General features: G+C 45.3%; 2 protein-coding genes across 2 annotated transcripts in view; one reads left to right on the forward strand and one right to left on the reverse strand.

Moving 5' to 3' along the window:
- Nucleotides 1–21,239, reverse strand: part of LOC149453334 (uncharacterized) — a 320,806-nt gene that overhangs the window by 127,786 nt on the left and 171,781 nt on the right. The gene's annotated exons all lie outside the window — the stretch shown is intronic.
- Nucleotides 1–21,239, forward strand: part of LOC149453340 (uncharacterized) — a 66,497-nt gene that overhangs the window by 39,789 nt on the left and 5,469 nt on the right. The window contains exons 3-8 of the mRNA XM_089688568.1: nt 6,302–6,425; nt 6,542–6,639; nt 6,756–6,905; nt 7,020–7,148; nt 7,297–7,438; nt 9,014–10,179. Of these exons, the coding sequence (XP_089544694.1) occupies nt 6,302–6,425; nt 6,542–6,639; nt 6,756–6,905; nt 7,020–7,148; nt 7,297–7,438; nt 9,014–10,179 (1,809 nt within the window). The remainder of the gene's footprint in view (nt 1–6,301; nt 6,426–6,541; nt 6,640–6,755; nt 6,906–7,019; nt 7,149–7,296; nt 7,439–9,013; nt 10,180–21,239) is intronic.

A 21,239-nucleotide genomic window follows, 5' to 3' on the forward strand; every position in this document is an offset into this window, starting at 1 on the left:
CCTTACATTGGTGGTCAGTGGGAAGAATGTCCCTTACATTGGTGATCAGTGGGAAGAATGTCCCTTACATTGGTGGTCAGTAGGAAGAATGTCCCTTACATTGGTGGCCAGTGAGAAGAATATTCCCTTATTATGATGGTCAGTTGGAAGGATGTTCCTTACTATGATGGGCAGTTGGAAGGATGTCCCTTACATTGGTGGTCAGTTGGATGGATGTCCCTTTACATGATTGACCATTGAAAAGAATGTCCCCTTATATTGGTGGCCAGTGGGCGGAATGCCCTTTACATTGATTATCAATGGGAGGAATGTTCCCTTACATGGGTGGCCTATGGGAAGAATATCTCCTTATATTGGTGGTCAGTTGGAAGAATGCCCCTTACATTGGTGGTCAGTGGGAAGAAAGTCCCTTACATTGGGGTTCAGTGGGAAGAATGTCCCTTACATTGGTGGTCAGTGGGAAGAATGTCCCTTACATTGGCGATCAGTGGGAAGAATGTCCCTTACATTGGTGATCAGTGGGAAGAATGTCCCTTACATTGGTGGTCAGTGGGAAGAATATTCCTTACATTGGTGATCAGTGGGAAGAATGCCCCTTACATTGGTAGTCAGTGGGAAGAATGTCCCTTACATTGGTGATCAGTGGGAAGAATGTCCCTTACAGTGGTGGTCAATAGGAAGAATGTCCCTTACATTTGGGATCAGTGAGCAGAATGTCCCTTACATTGGGGGTCAGTGGGCAGAATGTCCCTTACTTTGGCAGTCAGTTTGAAGACTTGCCCCCTTACATTGGTGGTCAGTGTGAAGGATCTTACTCATATTGCTTGTCAGAGCCAAGCTCTGCACAAACTCCATGATTCTTGCTATAGTTAGCTACATTTATAGCATGTAGTTGCATTAATGTACAAGAATATAACAAGGAGGTAGGTACCAAACATGCCTACCCTACAAGGTGTAGAGGGTGATTTGAGACTCCTTACATCTCCTAAGGAACATATGTATAAGATCCATATCATATTTGGTGTCTATCAAATTGTAATTTTTTGCTGACTTTTAATATGAGGACATTTACGTGTGCAAGGACCCAGCGATGTCCTCACCTGAGTTGATTCTTCAATTGGCTTCAGGTGCAGGAATTAGCATCCTAAATAAGGGAAACCGGCAGTGAAGCCTTGCAGCTCCACATCCGGCTTCCTACTGCATGTGTGCAAAGCGTGCTGCACTGTGATGTGTCCAGAAGGCTGCAGGGGAAGGATGGGGGGAAACTTCTGGCTCAGATCACCATTGCTCATCTGACCAGAAGTGGGAGCTGGTACCTGTCAAAACCCCCCCCAAAAAAAGTTCCAAATGTGGCAGTGGATATGTTTGCTGCCTACCTTGTTACCAACCTCGGCCTTGGCTCTTGGCCAAGATTTTGCCTAATGATTCTGTACCTTGTTACCAACCTCGGCCTGGGCTCTTGACCAAGATTTCACCTGATGATTCTGTACCTTGTTACCAACCTCGGCCTGGGCTCTTGACCGAGATTTTGCCTAATGATTATATACGTTGTTACCAACCTCGGCCTGGGCTCTTGACCGAGATTTTGCCTAATGATTATATACGTTGTTACCAACCTCGGCCTGGGCTCTTGACCGAGATTTTGCCTAATGATTATATACGTTGTCACCAACCTCGGCCTTGGCTCTTGACCAAGATTTCACCTAATAATTCTGTACCTTGTTCTGCACTTGACACCAGCGCTCCCAAATTCAGGTCTTCAGTTCCAACCTTCTGGCACCTGTGCCCTTCCATTGACCTAGTAGCCCCTGTCCCATCTTCCAGGGGTGCTCAGATGGGAGGTCATCTTTAACATCACTGGCTCTTCATACAGGTACGTGACATTTGTTATCTATATCTATCATTACTTTTATTATATGTAAGTATTTGTGAGGTCTCTTTTTGCACATATCGAAAACCACCCCAAAACCGTAACGAAAATAGCTAAAAATATGAATGCAAGTTACTCGCTAGGGGGAGAACCTCCAGGGAGATTTACAACGGAAAAGGATCTGGAGGTCCTCGTAGACTCTGCAATAGCATGCAATGCCAAGCTGCAGCAAGCAAGGCCAACAGACTATTGGCATCCATTAAAAAGGATGTTTTACTCCAGAGATAAAACTACAATTCTACTACTTTACAATATTCTTGTTTGGCCGCATCTTGACTATGCCGTCCAGTCTGGTCACCAATCCTCAGGAAGGACGTGCTTTAATTGGAGAAAGTCCAGAGAAGGGCAACAATACAGAAAATTGTTATCCATACTTACCGTAATTTTTCCTTTCTGGCCTGTTCTCACGTCAGCAGACAATGGGTTAAACCCCGGGACCACCTCCAATAGCTAGAATAAAAGACACTTCTCCCCCCCCCCCCCCAATGCTTGAGTTACCATTAAAGGATTTGTATATTCCAATCATCTCCCCTTTGAATCGTCTCTTCTCCAGGGAGGATAAGTTTCATGCTTGTAGTCGTTCCTCAAAACTGTGGTTCTTCAGCCCCATTTCTTGGCCCACCTCACATCAGCACACAATGGGTTAACCTTCCACCCTCCAAAAGCTAGAATAAAAGACCCCCCCCCCCCCCAGGCTCTCAGTGTTCCATAACTAGATAGCGACAGGCCACCAGGGAGGGGAGAGTTGTGCTAATATGAGGATAGGCCAGGAAAGCAAAATTACGGTAAGTATGGATAACAATTTTTCAGTGTACCTGGCCCATCTCATGTCAGCACACAATGGGTTAAACCCCGGGACAACCTCCAATAGATATAATAAAAGACACTCCCCCCCCAGGCTCTCTGTGTTCCATAACTAGACAGCTACAGGCCACCAAGGAGGGGAGAGTTGTGCTAATGTGAGGATAGGCCAGGAAAGGAAAATTACGGTTAGCATGGATAACAATTTTGCCATCTTCCTGGCCCACCTCACGTCAGCACACAATGGGTAAAAACCCCAGGACCACTTCCGAGAGCTAGAATAGAAGACACTAAACCCCCCCCCCCCCCCCCCCAGGCTCTTGGTGTTCCATAACTAGATATCGACAGGCCACCAAGGGGAGAGTTGTGCTAATATGAGGATAGGCCAGGAGAGGAAAATTACGGTAAGTATGGATAACAATTTTGCCGTCTTCCTGGCCCATCTCACGTTAGCACACAATGGGTTAAACCCCAGGACCACCTCCAAGAGCTAGAATAAAAGACCCCCCCCCAGGCTCTCAGTGTTCCATAACTAGACAGCTGCAGGCCACCAAGGAGGGGAGAGTTGTGCTAATGTGAGGATAGGCCAGGAAAGGAAAATTACGGGAAGTATGGATAACAATTTTGCTGTCTTTCTGGCCCATCTCATGTCGGCATACAATAGGAATGAACTAGCAATGAACAGGCGAGAAAAGGAACACCCATCCAAAAAAGATATGCTGCACGCAAAATTAACTTGAATTCATTGTTTGGTAAGGCTGCTGAGACCCCAGATGTCCCGAATTTTGTGGATGCTGCTGCCTGAACATCTAGGTTTTAATGGTGCAGGAAGGTTATACAGGAAGTCCAATTGGCTATCTTGAAGAACCAAAAAAAGAACAACACCGGGAGCCGTGCAGGGTTGGGGTGAATGGTCTTTTATTCTAGCTTTTGGAGGGTGGAACGTTAACCCATTGTGTGCTGACGTAAGGTGGGCCAGGAAAGCCAATAATGGAGCTGAAGGACCTCCGTTATGAGGAACGACTACAACCATGGAACGTATCCTCCTTGGAGAAGAGACCATTCAGAGGGGATATGATTGGAATATACAACTCCTTGAATGGTGAATCTAGCATGGAGAGGAAACTATTAAAAATAGAAAATCGCTATAAATAACATATTTTTACTAAAATTATGGCATTTCATTATTTTGTGGAATACTTTGTTTTTTTGTGGGGATATCATTCATATAACGACAATGAAGACCACTATGAGGAAGACGTTGAAGTACAGTGGTGGCAAGACAGGTTGAGGTATTTATATTCTCCACATGGTGGGGATTTCACTTATTGGCAATGAACCCCACAGAGAGGAAGTGATGTAATACCAAAGGAAGTTCCGGGTCAGAGGTGGTAAGAGAAAAAAAAAGAGGAAGTATTGCTGGAACTGGCAGCAGAGGAGGTAATAAGGATTTATTTTCTATTCACACCCTGTAACCCCCCTGTCATGTCCATCCTCTTCCTCCATCGTCACCGTGATGTCTTGTATGGTTTATAAACCGGATACATCCTAAATATAGAGCCATTTATCCAACCGTCCATCCGGAGCCTCTGGTTTATAGACGGGATACATCCTAAATATAGAACCATTTATCCAACCGTCCATCCGGAGCCTCTGGTTTATAGACCAGATACGTCCTAAATATAGAACCATTTATCCAACCGTTCATCCAGAGCCTCTGGTTTATAGACCGGATACGTCCTAAATATAGAACCATTTATCCAACCGTTCATCCAGAGCCTCTGGTTTATAGACCGGATACGTCCTAAATATAGAACCATTTATCCAACCGTCCATCCGGAGCCTCTGGTTTATAGACCAGATACGTCCTAAATATAGAACCATTTATCCAACCGTTCATCCAGAGCCTCTGGTTTATAGACCGGATACGTCCTAAATATAGAACCATTGATCCAACTGTCTATCTAGAGTCTCTTATGTTATAATGTATGAATAATAGATACTATTTTTGTTGCTAACCCTACAGACAAAAGCAACTTTTAGCAAGAAAAAGGGTGATTTCTACCCATACCTCATTAATGTGACAAGAACAATACCTTAAAAGAAGTTCTAACTCTTTCCATTCAATCCAAACCAAAAATAACAGTGCTCGGAACTGTGCAGAAATGTATTCCATTACGAGATTCTCAATTTATTATACGTCTAAAGAGAGGAGAGTCCTCTATAAATCATGAGAGGTGCGGAGGATTCTGGGAGGTCACATGACATCACTCTCCTCTCTATTAATAAAACACAGACCTGACTGGAGAGGTGAGGAGGATTCTGGGAAGTCTGTAGTAACAATTGTTACTTTCTCTCTGTACACAGGATTATAAAGTCGTGAAGAAAACTTCTGGTGAGCCTTTACCACCCACCAGCCTTCTTCACAGTACATAAACCATCACAGTGCCTTCACCTCACTGCCTGACAACAGAGGGAACCAGTGCCAAGAAGGTTCTAGAAGTCACCCAGAAGATCATTGATCTGCTGGCAGGAGAGGTGAGCGGTGCATTCTGGGACATTCTCCAGTAACAGACAAGGGATGTGTCTGGATGGTGACTGTATCATTGTGTGTGTCAGGTTCCTATAAGGTGTCAGGATGTCACTGTCTATTTCTCCATGGAGGAGTGGGAGTATTTAGGACACAAGGACCTCTACAAGGACTTTTAGATGTAGGGGGAGGAAATGGAGAAACTTATTGATTGCTAAGTTTCCTTAAGTCAGCTGGATAGGAAGGTGAAGGAAGTCTTCTCAAGTGGGACACCAACTGATGAAATCTTCGACATATGACTCGGTTAGTTCAAATCTAAGATATATGGGTTAGTTAGAGAACTTTGCTTTAAAAAGAGTCCTAAGATTTCTTTTAGTTAGTCCTGTAGTGTATTACGAGAAACAGTTTAAGGTGTCTGAACTCTGGAGGAACATTATTCTTCCCAGTCCAGATAATTCTCAGTTTATTATCCGTCTACAGAGAGGAGAGTCCTGTATAGATCAGGAGGAGGTGAGGAGGATTCTGGGAAGTCACATGACATCACTCTCATCTCTATTAATAAAACACAGACCTGACCGGAGAGGTGAGGAGGATTCTGGGAGGTCACATGACATCACTCATCTCTATTAATAAAACAGACCTGACCGGAGAGGTGAGGAGGATTCTGAGAGGTCACATGACATCACTCTCATCTCTATTAATAAAACACAGACCTGACTGGAGAGGTGAGGAGGATTTTAGGGAAGTCTGTAGTAACAATTGTTACTTTCTCTCTATACACAGGATTATAAAGTCGTGAAGAAAACTTCTGGTGAGCCTTTACTACCCACCAGCCATCTTCACAGGACATAAACCATCTCAGGGCCTCTACCTCACTGCCTGACAACAGAGGGAACCAGTGCCAAGAAGGTTCTAGAAGTCACCCAGAAGATCATTGATTTGCTGACAGGAGAGGTGAGCGGTGCCGGGAATTCTGGGACATTCTCCAGTAACAGACAAGGGATGTGTCTGGATGGTGACTGTATCATTGTGTGTGTCAGGTTCCTATAAGGTGTCAGGATGTCACTGTCTATTTCTCCATGGAGGAGTGGGAGTATTTAGAAGGACACAAGGACCTCTACAAGGACGTCATGATGGACAATCAGCCGCCCCTCACATCACCGGGTAAGAGGAGACTTTATTGTAAAGGAGAGAGCAGTACGGAGGGTCCACCTAGATCCCCCATCATCTGATAAACACATAGAAACAATGGATTCAGTCAGTGTGTGTGTTTCCTACAGATGAATCCAGTCATGGGAACCCACCAGAGAGATGTCCCCATCCTCTGTATTACCGGGATTCCACACAGGAAGGTCACACCATCCCTCACCATCATCAGGTAGGTGGGACTGAGCATGAAGACCTAAAAATATATTTTAAGCTATGAGATGACGTTCTTCTAGCTAACCTCTTGTTCCTTTTTAAAAAATGTATTCTGTCATCATTGGAGTTTAGGGTGAGAAACTAAAGGACATCAAAGTTGAGATTAAAGACGAAGAAGAAGAGACGTTGGTGAGGGGAGATCAGCAGTCTATGGAGGAGATCAGTCCTCTCTGTTCCTGGGGTTCCACAAAGGAAGTTTATAAATATACAAATCATGACCAGGTACAGGATATTGAGCATGTAGACCTAAAATGAGTTTTAGTATATAAGATGATATTAGATTATGTATCCTCTTGTTCCTTTTTACATGTGTATCCTATCATCTTTGGGGTTTAGAATGAAGATCTGAAAGTTGAGGAAGAAGAGATATTGGTGGGGGTTAATCAGCAGTCTATGGAGGAGGATGGTCCCGTGTATTCCCGGGATTCCAAACAGGATGATCACATATACATATACCATGATCAGGTAGACGGCACTGGGAGGAAAAAACTCAAAAAGTATTCTAAACTATGGAGATAAAATTTTTCCGTGTAACTACTTATTATTGGAAGTTACTATTTAGAAATGTTAATTATCATATCATATTTAACAATTTATCATCTTTGGGGTTTAGGAAGAAGAACTGAAAGCCATCAAAGTTGAGATTAAAGAGGAAGAAGAAGAGACGTTGGTGAGTGGAGATCAGCAGTCTATGGAGGAGGGGGAGATGATTATGGAAAGTAAACCGGAGAAATCTTCTCTACATATGGACATGAGTAAGTCATAAAAGCTAAATTAAAAAATAGTTTACATTTTCATTTTGCTTCTGTGATTATGTATACAATTATACTGTGACACGAGTTAGGGAAAAAAAGACCCATGCAAAAAAAAAAATGTCCTACTTATAGGAATATAATCCTTGTGTTTACAACACTATCCAGTGTTTACAGCAAATGAGGAGGAGATACTGGACACCATATGGAAGGTCTATCTCCATTCCTCAATATAACGTCACGTTCCCAACAAATGAGGAGGAGATACTGGACACCATATGAAAGGTCCATCTCCGTTCCTCAATATAACGTCATGTTCCCAACAAATGAGGAGGAGATACTGGACACCATATGAAAGGTCCATCTCCATTCCTCCATATGACGTCATGTTCCCAACAAATGAGGAGGAGATACTGGACACCATATGGAAGGTCCATCTCCATTCCTCAATATAACGTCATGTTCCCAACAAATGAGGAGATACTGGACACCATATGGAAGGTCCATCTCCATTCTTCAATATAACGTCATGTTCCCAACAAATGAGGAGGAGATACTGGACACCATATGAAAGGTCCATCTCAGTTCTTCAATATAACGTCATGTTCCCAACAAATGAGGAGGAGATACTGGACACCATATGGAAGGTCCATCTCCATTCCTCAATATAACATCATGTTCCCAACAAATGAGGAGGAGATACTGGACACCATATGAAAGGTCCATCTCCATTCCTCAGTATAACGTCATGTTCTAAATCTGTGCCTATTTGATTCCCTGACAGTTGCACGGTCATGTAACTCCTCACCCAAATGAAATCGACGTCCTTTTTTCTCGCACCAATTGAGATTTCTTTCGGTGGTAATTGATCGCCTGTCATTTTTTAATTTTTTTGTGCTATAAACAAAAAAAGACCAACAGTTTTGAAAATAAAAGACAGTATTTATGACTTTTTGCTACTAAACACGTCCAGTAAAATAATTTAAAAAATCTAATTTCGTCATAAATTTCGGCCAAAATGTCTTCTGCTCCGTGTCTTCACCAAAAAAAATCCCAATATGTGTAAATTAATTAGTTTACGTGACAGTTATAGCGTTTACAAATGGCGGTATAGATATTGGAATTTTTATTTGTTTTTATACTAGTGATGGCGGCGATCAGCGACTTATAGCGGGACTGCGGCGGGCATTCTGACACGGGAGGGGGGGAACTAACTAACTGTCACTGACATCCCCAGTGACACCATACAGACCTCTCCGCTGTTTGTTTACATACAGACCTCTCCTTTGTTTGTTTACATACAGACCTCTCCCCTGTCAGCTCCGCCAACGATCACTGAGTCCCCGCTGAGAATCAGCCTCTGGAACCTGGTGATTGACATCTGGAGGAGCCAATAGCGGAGGGGGAGGGAGCACATGAGCGCCCCCTACCCAGAAATACAAAATCACATGTCTATGTGTGATTTTGCGCAGCCCTGCCGCCCTGTAGCAATACTTCTTCTATAGGGCGGTCATGAAGCAGTTGATTTATGGCATGAAGAATCCTTCTAACTTTTCGTTTAATTTGATTTTCCAACAGACGGACGATTTTTCGGGAATATTTCAGAGGGAGGAATTCTTTTCAATTCAGAATATAATGAGGACAATCGGGACACTGTCCAATATTCTCCCTTCATTCAACATATACGTCGCAGACCTTACCGATTGGGGCGATCAACGGATCCCTGGAATCCCGAGGAATCGTTTCACAAATCGCATGCCCGAGATTTCCATCTGGGATCTCACCATACAGATCCACCAACAGATCCGTCTCATCCCAAGGGATCTTCTTTAATCCACGAAGTTCGCACAGAAGAGAGCTCCTTGTCTGGTTCAATGTGCGGGAAATCATTCACAGAAAACAGAGCACCTCTTAGACCTGAGAAACGTCCCACGGATGAACATACATGCTCGGAGTGCGGGAAAAGTTTCTATCAGAAAGGAAACCTTTTCAAGCACCAGCAAAGTCACACAGGAGAGCGACCTTACTCGTGTTCAGAGTGCGGGAAATGTTTCATCCACAAGGTAAGCCTTCTTAAACACGAGCGAAGTCACACGGGGGAGCGCCCTTATTCGTGCTCCGAGTGCGGAAAAGGTTTCAATGATAAAGGACACCTCCTGAAACACCAGATGATTCACACAGGGGAGCGTCCTTATTTGTGTTCGGAGTGCGGGAAGTGTTTCATTCAGAAATGGAACCTTGTTAAACACCAGAGAAGTCACACGGGGGAGCGCCCCTATTCGTGTTCGGAGTGCGGGAAAAGTTTCACCCAAAAAGGAAACCTCCTGAAACACCAGAGGAGTCACACGGGTGAGCGTCCTTATTTGTGTTCGGAGTGCGGGAAGTGTTTCATTCAGAAATGGAACCTTGTTAAACACCAGAGCTGTCACACGGGGGAGCGCCCCTATTCGTGTTCGGAATGCGGGAAAAGTTTCACCCAAAAAGGAAACCTCCTTAAACACCAGAGGAGTCACACGGGCGAACGTCCTCATTCATGTGCGGCATGTGAGAAATGTTTCACCACCAAACAAAAGCTTTTAAAGCACCAGAGATGTCACACAGGCGAACGCCCTTATTCGTGTTCAGAGTGCGGGAAATGTTTCATTCAGAAAGAAAATCTTCGGAAGCACCAGAGAAGTCACACAGGCGAACGTCCTTATTCGTGTTCAGAGTGTGGAAAACGTTTCACTCAGAAAGGACACTTTGTTAAACACCAAAGGACTCACACGGGTGAGCGGGCTTATCCATGCTCAGTGTGCGGGAAATGTTTCAGTAACAGGACTACACTTGCGGTACACCAGAGAGGTCACACGGGCTAACAAGCTTTGGTGGGTCGACGTTGGCCTACTGGGAGCATGGCAAGGATGTGCTGAAGTGTTGGGGGTGTGGTGTGATAATTGTACACCTATGGGAATCGAATTCTTAGTAATACTCGATCTCAGTCTCACACAGATGGCGCCCACCTTCAAGCCGGAGGTTACAGGAACCCCTCTCTGGTGCTCAGAACTCAGGGGCAGGCCTCCAAGACCACCAGGTCTGAAGTGTAGGTAGACCGAGGGAAAGGACACCAAGGGTTGTGTTCAGCTTGGATGTGGTCATACATGGACAACAGTGATCATGGTTAACAATACATCTCTGAACTTCACTACTCTTGGTGAGACTTGTTTTCATTATTTTATTTTAGATTCAAGTTTGTTTTTTTACAATTTTTTTTAACTTGTGAAAATTAACAAGAAAGCCCTATAGTCGAAACACTTCGCCCAAGGTGGGTTTACTTCTCTCCAACCCCTAAACACGGATACCAGTCCGGCTTGTACCGCGGAACCTGGACAACTGACAGGTGGATGACCGTCCACTCATGCCCCATACCAGCATTCTGATCACCGCCATACCTCATACCCCATACCAGCGTCTTGATCACCTCCATACCAGTGTCCTGATCACCTCCATACCCCACACCAGAGTCCTGAACACCGCCATACTCCATACCAGCATCCTGATCACCTCCATACCCCATACCAGAGTCCTGATCACCTCCATACCCCATACCAGCATCCTAATCACCTCCATACCCCATACCAGCGTCCTGAACACCGCCATACCCCATACTGGCATCCTGATCACCTCCATACCCTATACCAGAGTCCTGATCACCACCATACCCCATACCAGCATCCTAATCACCTCTATACCCCATACCAGAGTCCTGATCACCTCCATACCCCATACCAGAGTCCTGATCACCTCCATACCCCATACCAGAGTCCTGATCACCTCCATACCCCATACCAGAGTCCTGATCACCTCCATACCCCATACCAGCATCCTAATCACCTCCATACCAGCACCCTGATCACCTCAATACCAGCGTCCTGATCACCGCCATACCCTATACCAGAGTCCTGATCACCGCCATACCCCATACCAGAGTCCTGATCACCGCCATACCCCATACCAGAGTCCTGATCACCGCCATACCCCATACCAGAGTCCTGATCATCGCCATACCCCATACCAGCACCCTGATCACCTCCATACCCCATACCAGCTTCCTGATCACCTCCATACCCCATACCAGCTTCCTGATCACCGCCATACCCCATACCAGAGTCCTGATCACCGCCATACCCCATACCAGCATCCTGATCACCTCCATACCCCATACCAGCATCCTGATCACCTCCATACCCCATACCAGCATCCTGATCACCTCCATGCCCCATACCAGCATCCTGATCACCTCCTTACCCCATACCAGCGTCCTGATCACCTCCATACCCCATACCAGCCTCCTGATCACCTCCATACCAGCACCCTGATCACCACCATACCCCATTCCAGCGTCCTGATCACCGCCATACCCCATTCCAGCGTCCTGATCACCGCCATACCCCATACCAGCGTCCTGATCACCGCCATACCAGCGTCCTGATCACCACCATACCAGCGTCCTGATCACCACCATACCAGCGTCCTGATCACCACCATACCCCATACCAGCGTCCTGATCACCGCCATACCCCATACCAGGGTCCTGATCACCACCATACCCCATACCAGCGTCCTGATCAACCCCATACCAGTGTCCTGATCAACGCCATACCACATACCAGCGTCCTGATCACCGCCATACCCCATACCAGCATCCTGATCACCCCCATACCAGCGTCCTGATGACCGCCATACCAGCGTCCTGATGACCGCCATACCCCATACCATCGTCCTGATCACTGCCATACCCCATACCAACGTCCTGATCACCGCCATACCCCATACCAGCGTCCTGATCACCTCCATACCCCATAACAGCGGCCTGATCACCTCCATACCCCATACCAGCGTCCTGATCACCGCCATACCCCATACCAGCGTCCTGATCACCGCCATACCCCATACCAGCGTCCTGATCACCGCCATACCCCATACCAGCGTCCTGATCACCGCCATACCCCATACCAGCGTCCTGATCACCTCCATACCCCATACCAGCCTCCTGATCACTGCCATACCCCATACCAGCGTCCTGATCACTGCCATACCCCATAACAGCGTCCTGATCACCTCCATACCCTATACCAGCGTCCTGATCAACCCCATACCCCATACCAGCATCCTGATCACCTCCATACCCCATACCAGCCTCCTGATTACCGCCATACCCCATACCAGCCTCCTGATCACCTCCATACCAGCCTCCTGATTACTGCCATACCCCATACCAGCCTCCTGATCACCTCCATACCAGCACCCTGATCACCACCATACCCCATACCAGCGTCCTGATCACCGCCATACCCTATACCAGCGTCCTGATCAACCCCATACCAGCACCCTGATCACCACCATACCCCATACCAACGTCCTGATCACCTCCATACCCCATACCAGCGTCCTGATCACCTCCATACCCCATACCAGCGTCCTGATCACCTCCATACCCCATACCAGCGTCCTGATCACCGCCATACCCCATTCCAGCGTCCTGATCACCGCCATACCCCATACCAGCGTCCTGATCACCTCCATACCCCATACCAGCGTCCTGATCACCTCCATACCCCATACCAACGTCCTGAGCACCGCCGTACCCCATACCAACGTCCTGAGCACCGCCATACCCCATACCAGCATCCTGATTTAGAATTGCGCACAATCCCGAGGCACAGCAGTCTGAGGGCTCGTTCACAAGGCAGTGCGTGTGAGTGTGAGCGTTTTTTGTTTTGCGTGTTCCCACGTTTTTGATTAGTCTGCTCTATACTAGTGAAACATGCAAAAAAAAGTGCTGACATGGCTTTTAAATTGAGCACCACCAAAATATCATACTGCAGTACCGTGCATCTTAGCGGGTGAAAACATGAATTTATTTGGTGGATGTGTGGGGGTTCCCTTAAGAATTATTGGTGCCTGCGTGCAAATGCAAAAGGCAACACATTTTTGTGTGGTGCAGAAAAATGTGTGTTACCGCACTGCACCCGGTGTGAAAAAGCCCTAAAATGTAGTTTTGAAAGGCAGAGTTAAGCGATCAGTAGGTTCTAAATCCCCCCCATCCCCTCAGCTAGCACAAATCCCCCCCTCCCAAAATCCCCCTTGTAGCACAAATTCCCCCCTCCTAGCACAAACCACAATCCTCCAAAATCCCCATTCCTAGCACAATTCTCCCCCTCGTAGCACAACTCCCCCCCCCCTCCAAAATCCCCCCTTGTAGCACAAATTCCCCCCTCGTAGCAAAAACCCACATCCTCCAAAATCTCCCTTCCTAGCACAAATCTGCCCCTCGTAGCACAAACCCCAATCCTCCAAATTCCCCCCTCGTAGCACAAACCCCAATCCTCCAAAATCCCCCCTCGTAGCACAAACCCCCCTCCTCCAAAATCCCTCCTCCTAGCACAAATCTCCCCCTTGTAGCACAAACCCCAATCCTCCAAAATCCCCCCTTGTAGCACAAATTCCCCCCTCATAGCACAAATTCCCCTCCTCCAAAATCCCCCTTTCGTAGCACAAATCTCCCCTCCTCCAAAATCCCCCTTCGTAGCACAAATCTCCCCTCCTCCAAAATCCCCCTTCCTAGCACAAATCTCCCCTCCTCCAAAATCCCCCTTCCTAGCACAAATCTTCCCCTCGTAGCACAACCCCCCCCCTCCAAAATCCCTCCTCCTAGCACAAATCTCCCCTCCTCCAAAATCCCCCTTCCTACACAAATCTCCCCTCCTCCAAAATCCCCCTTCCTAGCACAAATCTCCCCCTCGTAGCACAAAGCCCATCCTCCAAAATCCCCCCTTGTAGAACAAATGCCCCACTCGTAGCACAAACCCCCCCTCCAAAATCCCTTGTAGCACAAATGCCCCCCTCGTAATACAAACCCCCCTCCTCCAAAATCTCCCCTCCCAGCACAAATCTCCCCCTCGTAGCACCAACCCCCCTCCTCCAAATGCCCCCCTCATAGCACAAACCTCAATCCTCCAAAATCCCCCCTCCTAGCACAAATCTCCCACTCGTAGCACAAACCCCAATTCTCCATAATCCCCCCTTGTAGCACAAATTCCCCCCTCGTAGCACCCCCCCCCCAAAATCCCTCCTCCTAGCACAAATCTCCCCTCCTCCAAAATCCCCCTTCCTAGCACAAATCTCCCCTCCTCCAAAATCCCCCTTCCTAGCACAAATCTCGCCTCCTCCAAAATTCCCCTTCCTAACACAAATCTCCCCCTCGTAGCACAAAGCCCCCTCCTCCAAAATCCCCCCTTGTAGCACAAATGCCCCCCTCGTAGCACAAACCCCCCCTCCAAAATCCCTCGTAGCACAAATTCCCCCCTCATAATACAAACCCCCTTCCTCCAAAATCTCCCCTCCCAGCACAAATCTCCCCCTCGTAGCACAAACCCCCCTCCTCCAAAATTCCCCCTCCTAGCACAAATCTCCTCCTCGTAGCACAAACCCCCCTCCTCCAAAATCCCCCCTCCTAGCACAGATCTCCCCCTCGTAGCACAAACCCCCCTCCTCCAAAATCCCTCCTCCCAGCACATATCTCTCCCTCATAGCACAAACCCCCCACCTCCAAAATCCCCTCTCCTAGCACAAACCCCCCCCCCCTTCTCAAAAATACCCCTCGTAGCACAAACTCCCCTCCTCCAAAATCCCCCTCCCAACACAAATCTCCCCCTTGTAGCACAAAGCCCTGTCCTCCAAATGCCCCCCTCGTAGCAGAAAGCCCCCTCCTCCAAATGCCCCCCTCAGAGCACAAACCCCAATCCTCCAAAATCTCCCCTCCTAGCACAAATCTCCCCCTCGTAGCACAAACCCCCCCTCCTCCAAAATCCCCCCTCCTAGCACAAATCCCCCCCCCCCCCTTGTAGCACAAACCCCCCTCCTCCAAAATCCCCCTTCCTAGCACAGATCTCCCCCTCATAGCACAAACCCCCCTCCTCCAAAATCCCCCTTCCTAGCACAAATCTCCCCCTCATAGCAAAACCCCATTCCTCCTCCAGGCTATCTCCAGGTCCCCGCTCCAATACGTACTATTGCTGGCAAAACAGAAAGCTGTGAGCACAGCCCGACCTTTCTTTAGCGACTGCTGACGTCATCGGATGGTAGAACGCGGGCGAGGAGGGGGGATTTGTGCTACAAGGGGGTATTTTTTTGCCATTTTACCGCGGCACCCCTGGGGACTCTTTGTGACACCCCAGGGTGCCGCGGCTCCCCAGTTGAAAAACCCTGGTTTAGAGTGTGATCATGGCAAAGGGGGGGGGGGGGGGGGTTAGGAAAAGAGGAGGATTTGTGCTAGAGGGGAAATTTTGCAAGGGTAATTTGTGGCTGGAGGGGATATTTTGGAGGGGGGGTTGTGCTACGAGGGGGGCATTTGTGCTAGGAGGAGGGATTTTGGAGGAGGGGGGTTTATGCTACAAGGGGGAGATTTGTGCTAGGAAGGGGGATATGTACTTTGTAATTTTGCCGCGGCACCCCTGGGGATTCTTCGTGACCCCCCAGGGTACCGCGGCACCCCAGTTGAAACACCCTGGTTTAGAGTGTGATCATGGCAAAGGGGGGGGGGGGGGGCGGTTAGGAGAAGAGGAGGATTTGTGCTAGAGGGGAAAATTTGCAGTGGTAATTTGTGGCAGGAGGGGATATTTTGGAAGTGGGGGGGGTTTGTGATATGAGGGGGGGGTGTACTAGGAGGGAAGATTTTGGAGGGGGGCATTTGTTCTAGGAGGAGGGGGGTTTGTGCTATGAGGGTAGATTTTGGAGGGGGGGGTGTTGTGCTATGAGGGGGAGATTTGTGCTAGGAACGGGAATCTGTGCTTTCTATAATTTTGCTGCAGCACCCCTGGGGACTCTTTGTGACACCCCAGTTTTAAAACCCTGGTTTAGAGTGTGATCATGGCAAAGGGGGGCTAGGAGAAGAGGAGAATGTGTGCTAGAGGGGAAATTTTGCAGGGGTAATTTGTGATATGAGGGGGATGTGTGCTAGGAGAGGAGATTTTGGAGGGGGGAATTTGTGCTAGGAGGAGGGGGGGTTTGTGCTACGAGGGGGAGATTTGTGCTAGGAAGGGGGATCTGTGCTTTCTGTAATTTTGCTTCGGCACCCCTGGGGAATCTTTGTGACACCCTGGTTTACAGTATGCTCAGTTCATAGAGTCATTCATTGGTGTTTTTTTAGCAAGTCCAGAAGGTCCAGTTTCATGTGTGTCAGCTGATATTCTGAGGGTACATGGAGCCACTACAAATTCCTCCCAGAATATTCCCATCTCTTGGTTTACCCCCTCATGTTCACAGTGGAAGGCTCCATAATTTCCATCATTATCTTCATCAGTGATATGGAGGTCCTCATTATCAGTGGCTTAAAGAGCATGTCAGATGTGTCATGTGATCAGTCCCGCCCTTGTCAAGGCGATGGTTCTTGTCATTGCTGCAAAGCCAAGTATCTAAGTATGTCTGTAATTTTCCCAATCATCGACACGGCCAATGTCAGGGGCATGTCTAGCATAGATGACACCCAGGACCGGATGGAAAGGTGCCATCACCACTATGCTGCACGTAGCCAGAGCTGGGGGAGGGACCCAGCAAGCCCCACCCACTACATCCTGCCTGAGGAAGCTAAGGGGGCGGAGGCAAGACCAGTCACCCTGCCTACAGGGAGAGAGCAACAGTGAGCGGTCTTTATTAAAGGAAGTGAAGTTTCACACCAGCTTACTGCGCAGATCTGGAAGAAATACAAAAACGACACCAAGAATACACGGAGTTCATCTTTTAACATTTCAACTCAACTCTGCATTTCTATTTATATTGATTATTATTATACAGTATTTATAAAGCGCCAATAGTTCGCTCAGCGCTGTACATTACAAAGGGGGACAGAACATGTGACAGAATAATACCAATACAATGCAAAACATGAGGGGATTGAGGGCCCTGCTCTTTCGAGCTTACAATCTAGGATAATTATATTTTTCTTTTTGTATGCCTTTTTGTATCAGTATACGAAATTGTCCCAGCCCACTTGGACTACAGCTACCTGAAGACTAGGGGCCCTCATGAAATCTGGATTAAGCATGCCAGCACAGCTGTAATATAATTTTAATGATTATTTTATTTCTCCATGTATCATTCTGTGTCCTGCCCCTTATTCCTGAAGAAGGGGGTTCCCTCGCCCACATGGAAGAAAAATATATTTGAAATATATTTTAAAAATATTCTTCACAAATATATTGCCATATATTTGAAATGCTACAATTTTGGCCGTATTCAATATATATATATACACACACTGCATGTTGAAATGTGTTTTTATTACAAACTATATCGAAAATATTTTTTGAAAAATACATTTCAAATATACTGTATGTCTTTAAAAATACAAATCTACATTTTTGCCATATATTTGAAATGCTACAACTTGTATATATTCAACGTATTTCAAAATATGTATTTAAATAAATAGATATATACACCGTCTCTCTCTCTCTCTCTTTCTCTCTCTAATATATATATATATATATATATATATATATATATATATATATATACATATATACACACACACACACACACTGCATGTTGAAATGTGTTTTTATTACAAACTATATGAAAAATATCTACATGTTTGGAATGCATGTACAAACATATGTAAAAATATATGCTAAAATGGCTTTTTCATATGTTAAAAAAAAAACTAATCTGAAGGATATATTTAAAAAAAATTGATTTTTAAATATATATATATATATATATATATATATATATATATATATATATATATATTTTTTTTTTTTTTAATATATTCTTCAGATTTTTTTAACATAAAAAGTAATTTTAACATATAGATTTACATATATTTGTAAATGCGTTCCAAAAATATAGATTTGTATTTTTAAAGACATACAGTATATTTGACATGTATTTGTAAAAAACATTTTTCATATAGTTTGTAATAAAAACACATTTCAACATGCAGTATATATGATAGATCAATATACAGTGTATATATCTATTTATTTATTGAAATATATATTTTGAAATACGTTGAATATGACCGAAATTGTAGCATTTCAAGTATATGGCAAAAATGTAGATTTGTATTTTTAAAGACATACAGTATATTTGAAATGTATTTTTTAAAAATATTTTCGATCTAGTGTGTAATAAAAACACATTTCAACATGCAGTGTGTGTGTATATATATATATATATTGAATGTGGCCAAAAATTGTAGCATTTAAAATATATGGCAATATATTTGAGAAGAATATTTTTAAAATATATTTAAATATGTATATGTTTCTTCCATATGAGTGCTACCACAGCTGTAATATATTTTTAATGATTATTTTAATCTCCATGTATCATTCGGTTTCCTGCCCCTTAATCCTGAAAAAGGGGGTTCCCTTTGGCAACCCCTGAAATGTATTTGTTTGAAGGACTTCTATGTACCAATAAACACACGATTGTTCTACAAGATCCTCAGATTTTATGTCTTTTTAGTTCAGACTTTCTACAAAACTTTTCCACATCTGGATGGACCAAACTTAATACGGATCTTCACCCTCACGAAGGACTTTCACCCTTGAAGGAAGACTATCCAACCCTTCCGGTCTCTGATTAGGGCTGGGTTTTTTTCTTTTTTAACCCCTCGCCCTCCAGAGGATTTACCCCTCGCCCCCCCTTCCTGACCAGGCCATTTATTGCGTTACGGAGCTGCGTTACTTTAACTGACAATTGATCGTGCAACGCTGTACATAAATAAAATTAATAAAAATAAATAAAATTTATGTCCTTTTTTTTTTCCACAAAAAGATTTTTTTCGGTCGTATTGGATCGCCTGTGCTGTTTTTATTTTTTGCGCTATAAGCAAAAAAAGACCAACAATTTTGAGAAAAAAATATTTTTTGGCTCTTTGCTATTAAACACGTCCAGTGAAAAACATTTTGTTGTAAATTTGGGCCAAAATGTATTCTGCTCCATGTCTTTGCTAAAAAAAAAAAATCCCAATACGTGTTAATTAATTGGTTTACGTGAAAGATTTAGCGTCTACAAATGGCGGTATAGATACCATCTGGGGCGATCAAAGGGTTAGCTGTGTGCTTTTTTTTTTTCTTATTTCATTTAAATTTACTTTTTTCTCAATCCCATTCATTTTTTTTTTTCATCAACTTTTTTGCTGTCACAAGGGATGAACAATATTCCTTGTGATAGCACGGGCCATGACAGGTCCTCTTTATGGAGAGAGCAGGGGTCTATTAGTCTCTTTTGGTCTCCAAAACATCTGATCAAACCGACCAGATGCCTTCACAAGGCGGAAATGACTTGTATACTTCAAACTAAGACTGGAAGTGACTAAATCCTTGTCCCTTGTGGCTTCTGACCAATAAAAATGTGCACTGCAGTTAGTATTGTATCCACAAGGTGGTGCTCTCATTTATGGTTAGTGGAAGGAGACAGGAAGTGATGTCATCTATAAATAGGAAAATCCTGCAAGAGGCGATCAGGGAAAAAGTAGAGGGAGATATTCTGGCAACTGGCTGTAGAGGAGGTAAGAAGAGAACATTTTATATTTACACCCAGTAACCTCCGTTATGTCCGTCCTCTTCCTCCATCGTCATATCCGTCCTCTCCCTCCATCGTCATGTCCGTCATCTTCCTCCATCGACGTGTCCACCCTACTCCATATATCCAACCGTCCATCCAGAGCCTCTGGTTTATAGACCGGATATGTCCTAAATATAGAACCATTTATCCAACCGTCCATCCAGAACCTCTGGTTTATAGACCGGATATGTCCTAAATATAGAACCATTTATCCAACCGTCCATCCAGAGCCTCTGGTTTATAGACCGGATACGTCCTAAATACAGAACCATTTATCCAACCGTCCATCCAGAGCCTCTGGTTTATAGACCGGATACGTCCTAAATACAGAACCATTTATCCAACCGTCCATCCAGAACCTCTGGTTTATAGACCGGATACGTCCTAAATATAGAACCATTTATCCAACCGTCCATCCAGAGCCTCTGGTTTATAGACCGGATACGTCCTAAATACAGAACCATTTATCCAACCGTCCATCCAGAGCCTCTGGTTTATAGACCGGATACGTCCTAAATATAGAACCATTTATCCAACCGTCCATCCAGAGCCTCTGGTTTATAGACCGGATACGTCCTAAATATAGAACCATTTATCCAACCGTCCATCCAGAGCCTCTGGTTTATAGACCGGATACGTCCTAAATATAGAACCATTTATCCAACCGTCCATCCGGAGCCTCTGGTTTACATACCGGATACGTCCTAAATATAGAACCATTTATCCAACCGTCCATCCGGAGCCTCTGGTTTATAGACCGGATACATCCTAAATATGGAACCATTTATCCAACCGTCCATCCAGAGCCTCTGGTTTATAGACCGGATACATCCTAAATATAGAACCATTTATCCAACCGTCCATCCGGAGCCTCTGGTTTATAGACCGGATACGTCCTAAATATAGCGCCAATGGCGTCATTAGGGCTGGTGTCACCTGGTGCGGTTTAACATGGTGTCGCCCCCCCCCAATAATTTTATAGTTGCACCGCAACCACCCCCTCATTATAATTACCTCACACATCCTCCTCTGTTACATGTATTCTCTGTGCAACCCATTCCCCCATAATACATACCCTGGATGCCCCTCCCCAAATATAACTACCCCACCCTACATCTACTTACTTTGCCCCCACAAACATACTTCCTAGTTGTAATTACCCTGGAGTATTTCCCCCATTACAATTACA

This window comes from Staurois parvus, unplaced genomic scaffold, assembly GCF_062004578.1.
Source record: "Staurois parvus isolate SC_StPar_1 unplaced genomic scaffold, SC_StPar_1.0 ptg000449l, whole genome shotgun sequence".
Lineage (NCBI taxonomy): Eukaryota > Metazoa > Chordata > Amphibia > Anura > Ranidae > Staurois > Staurois parvus.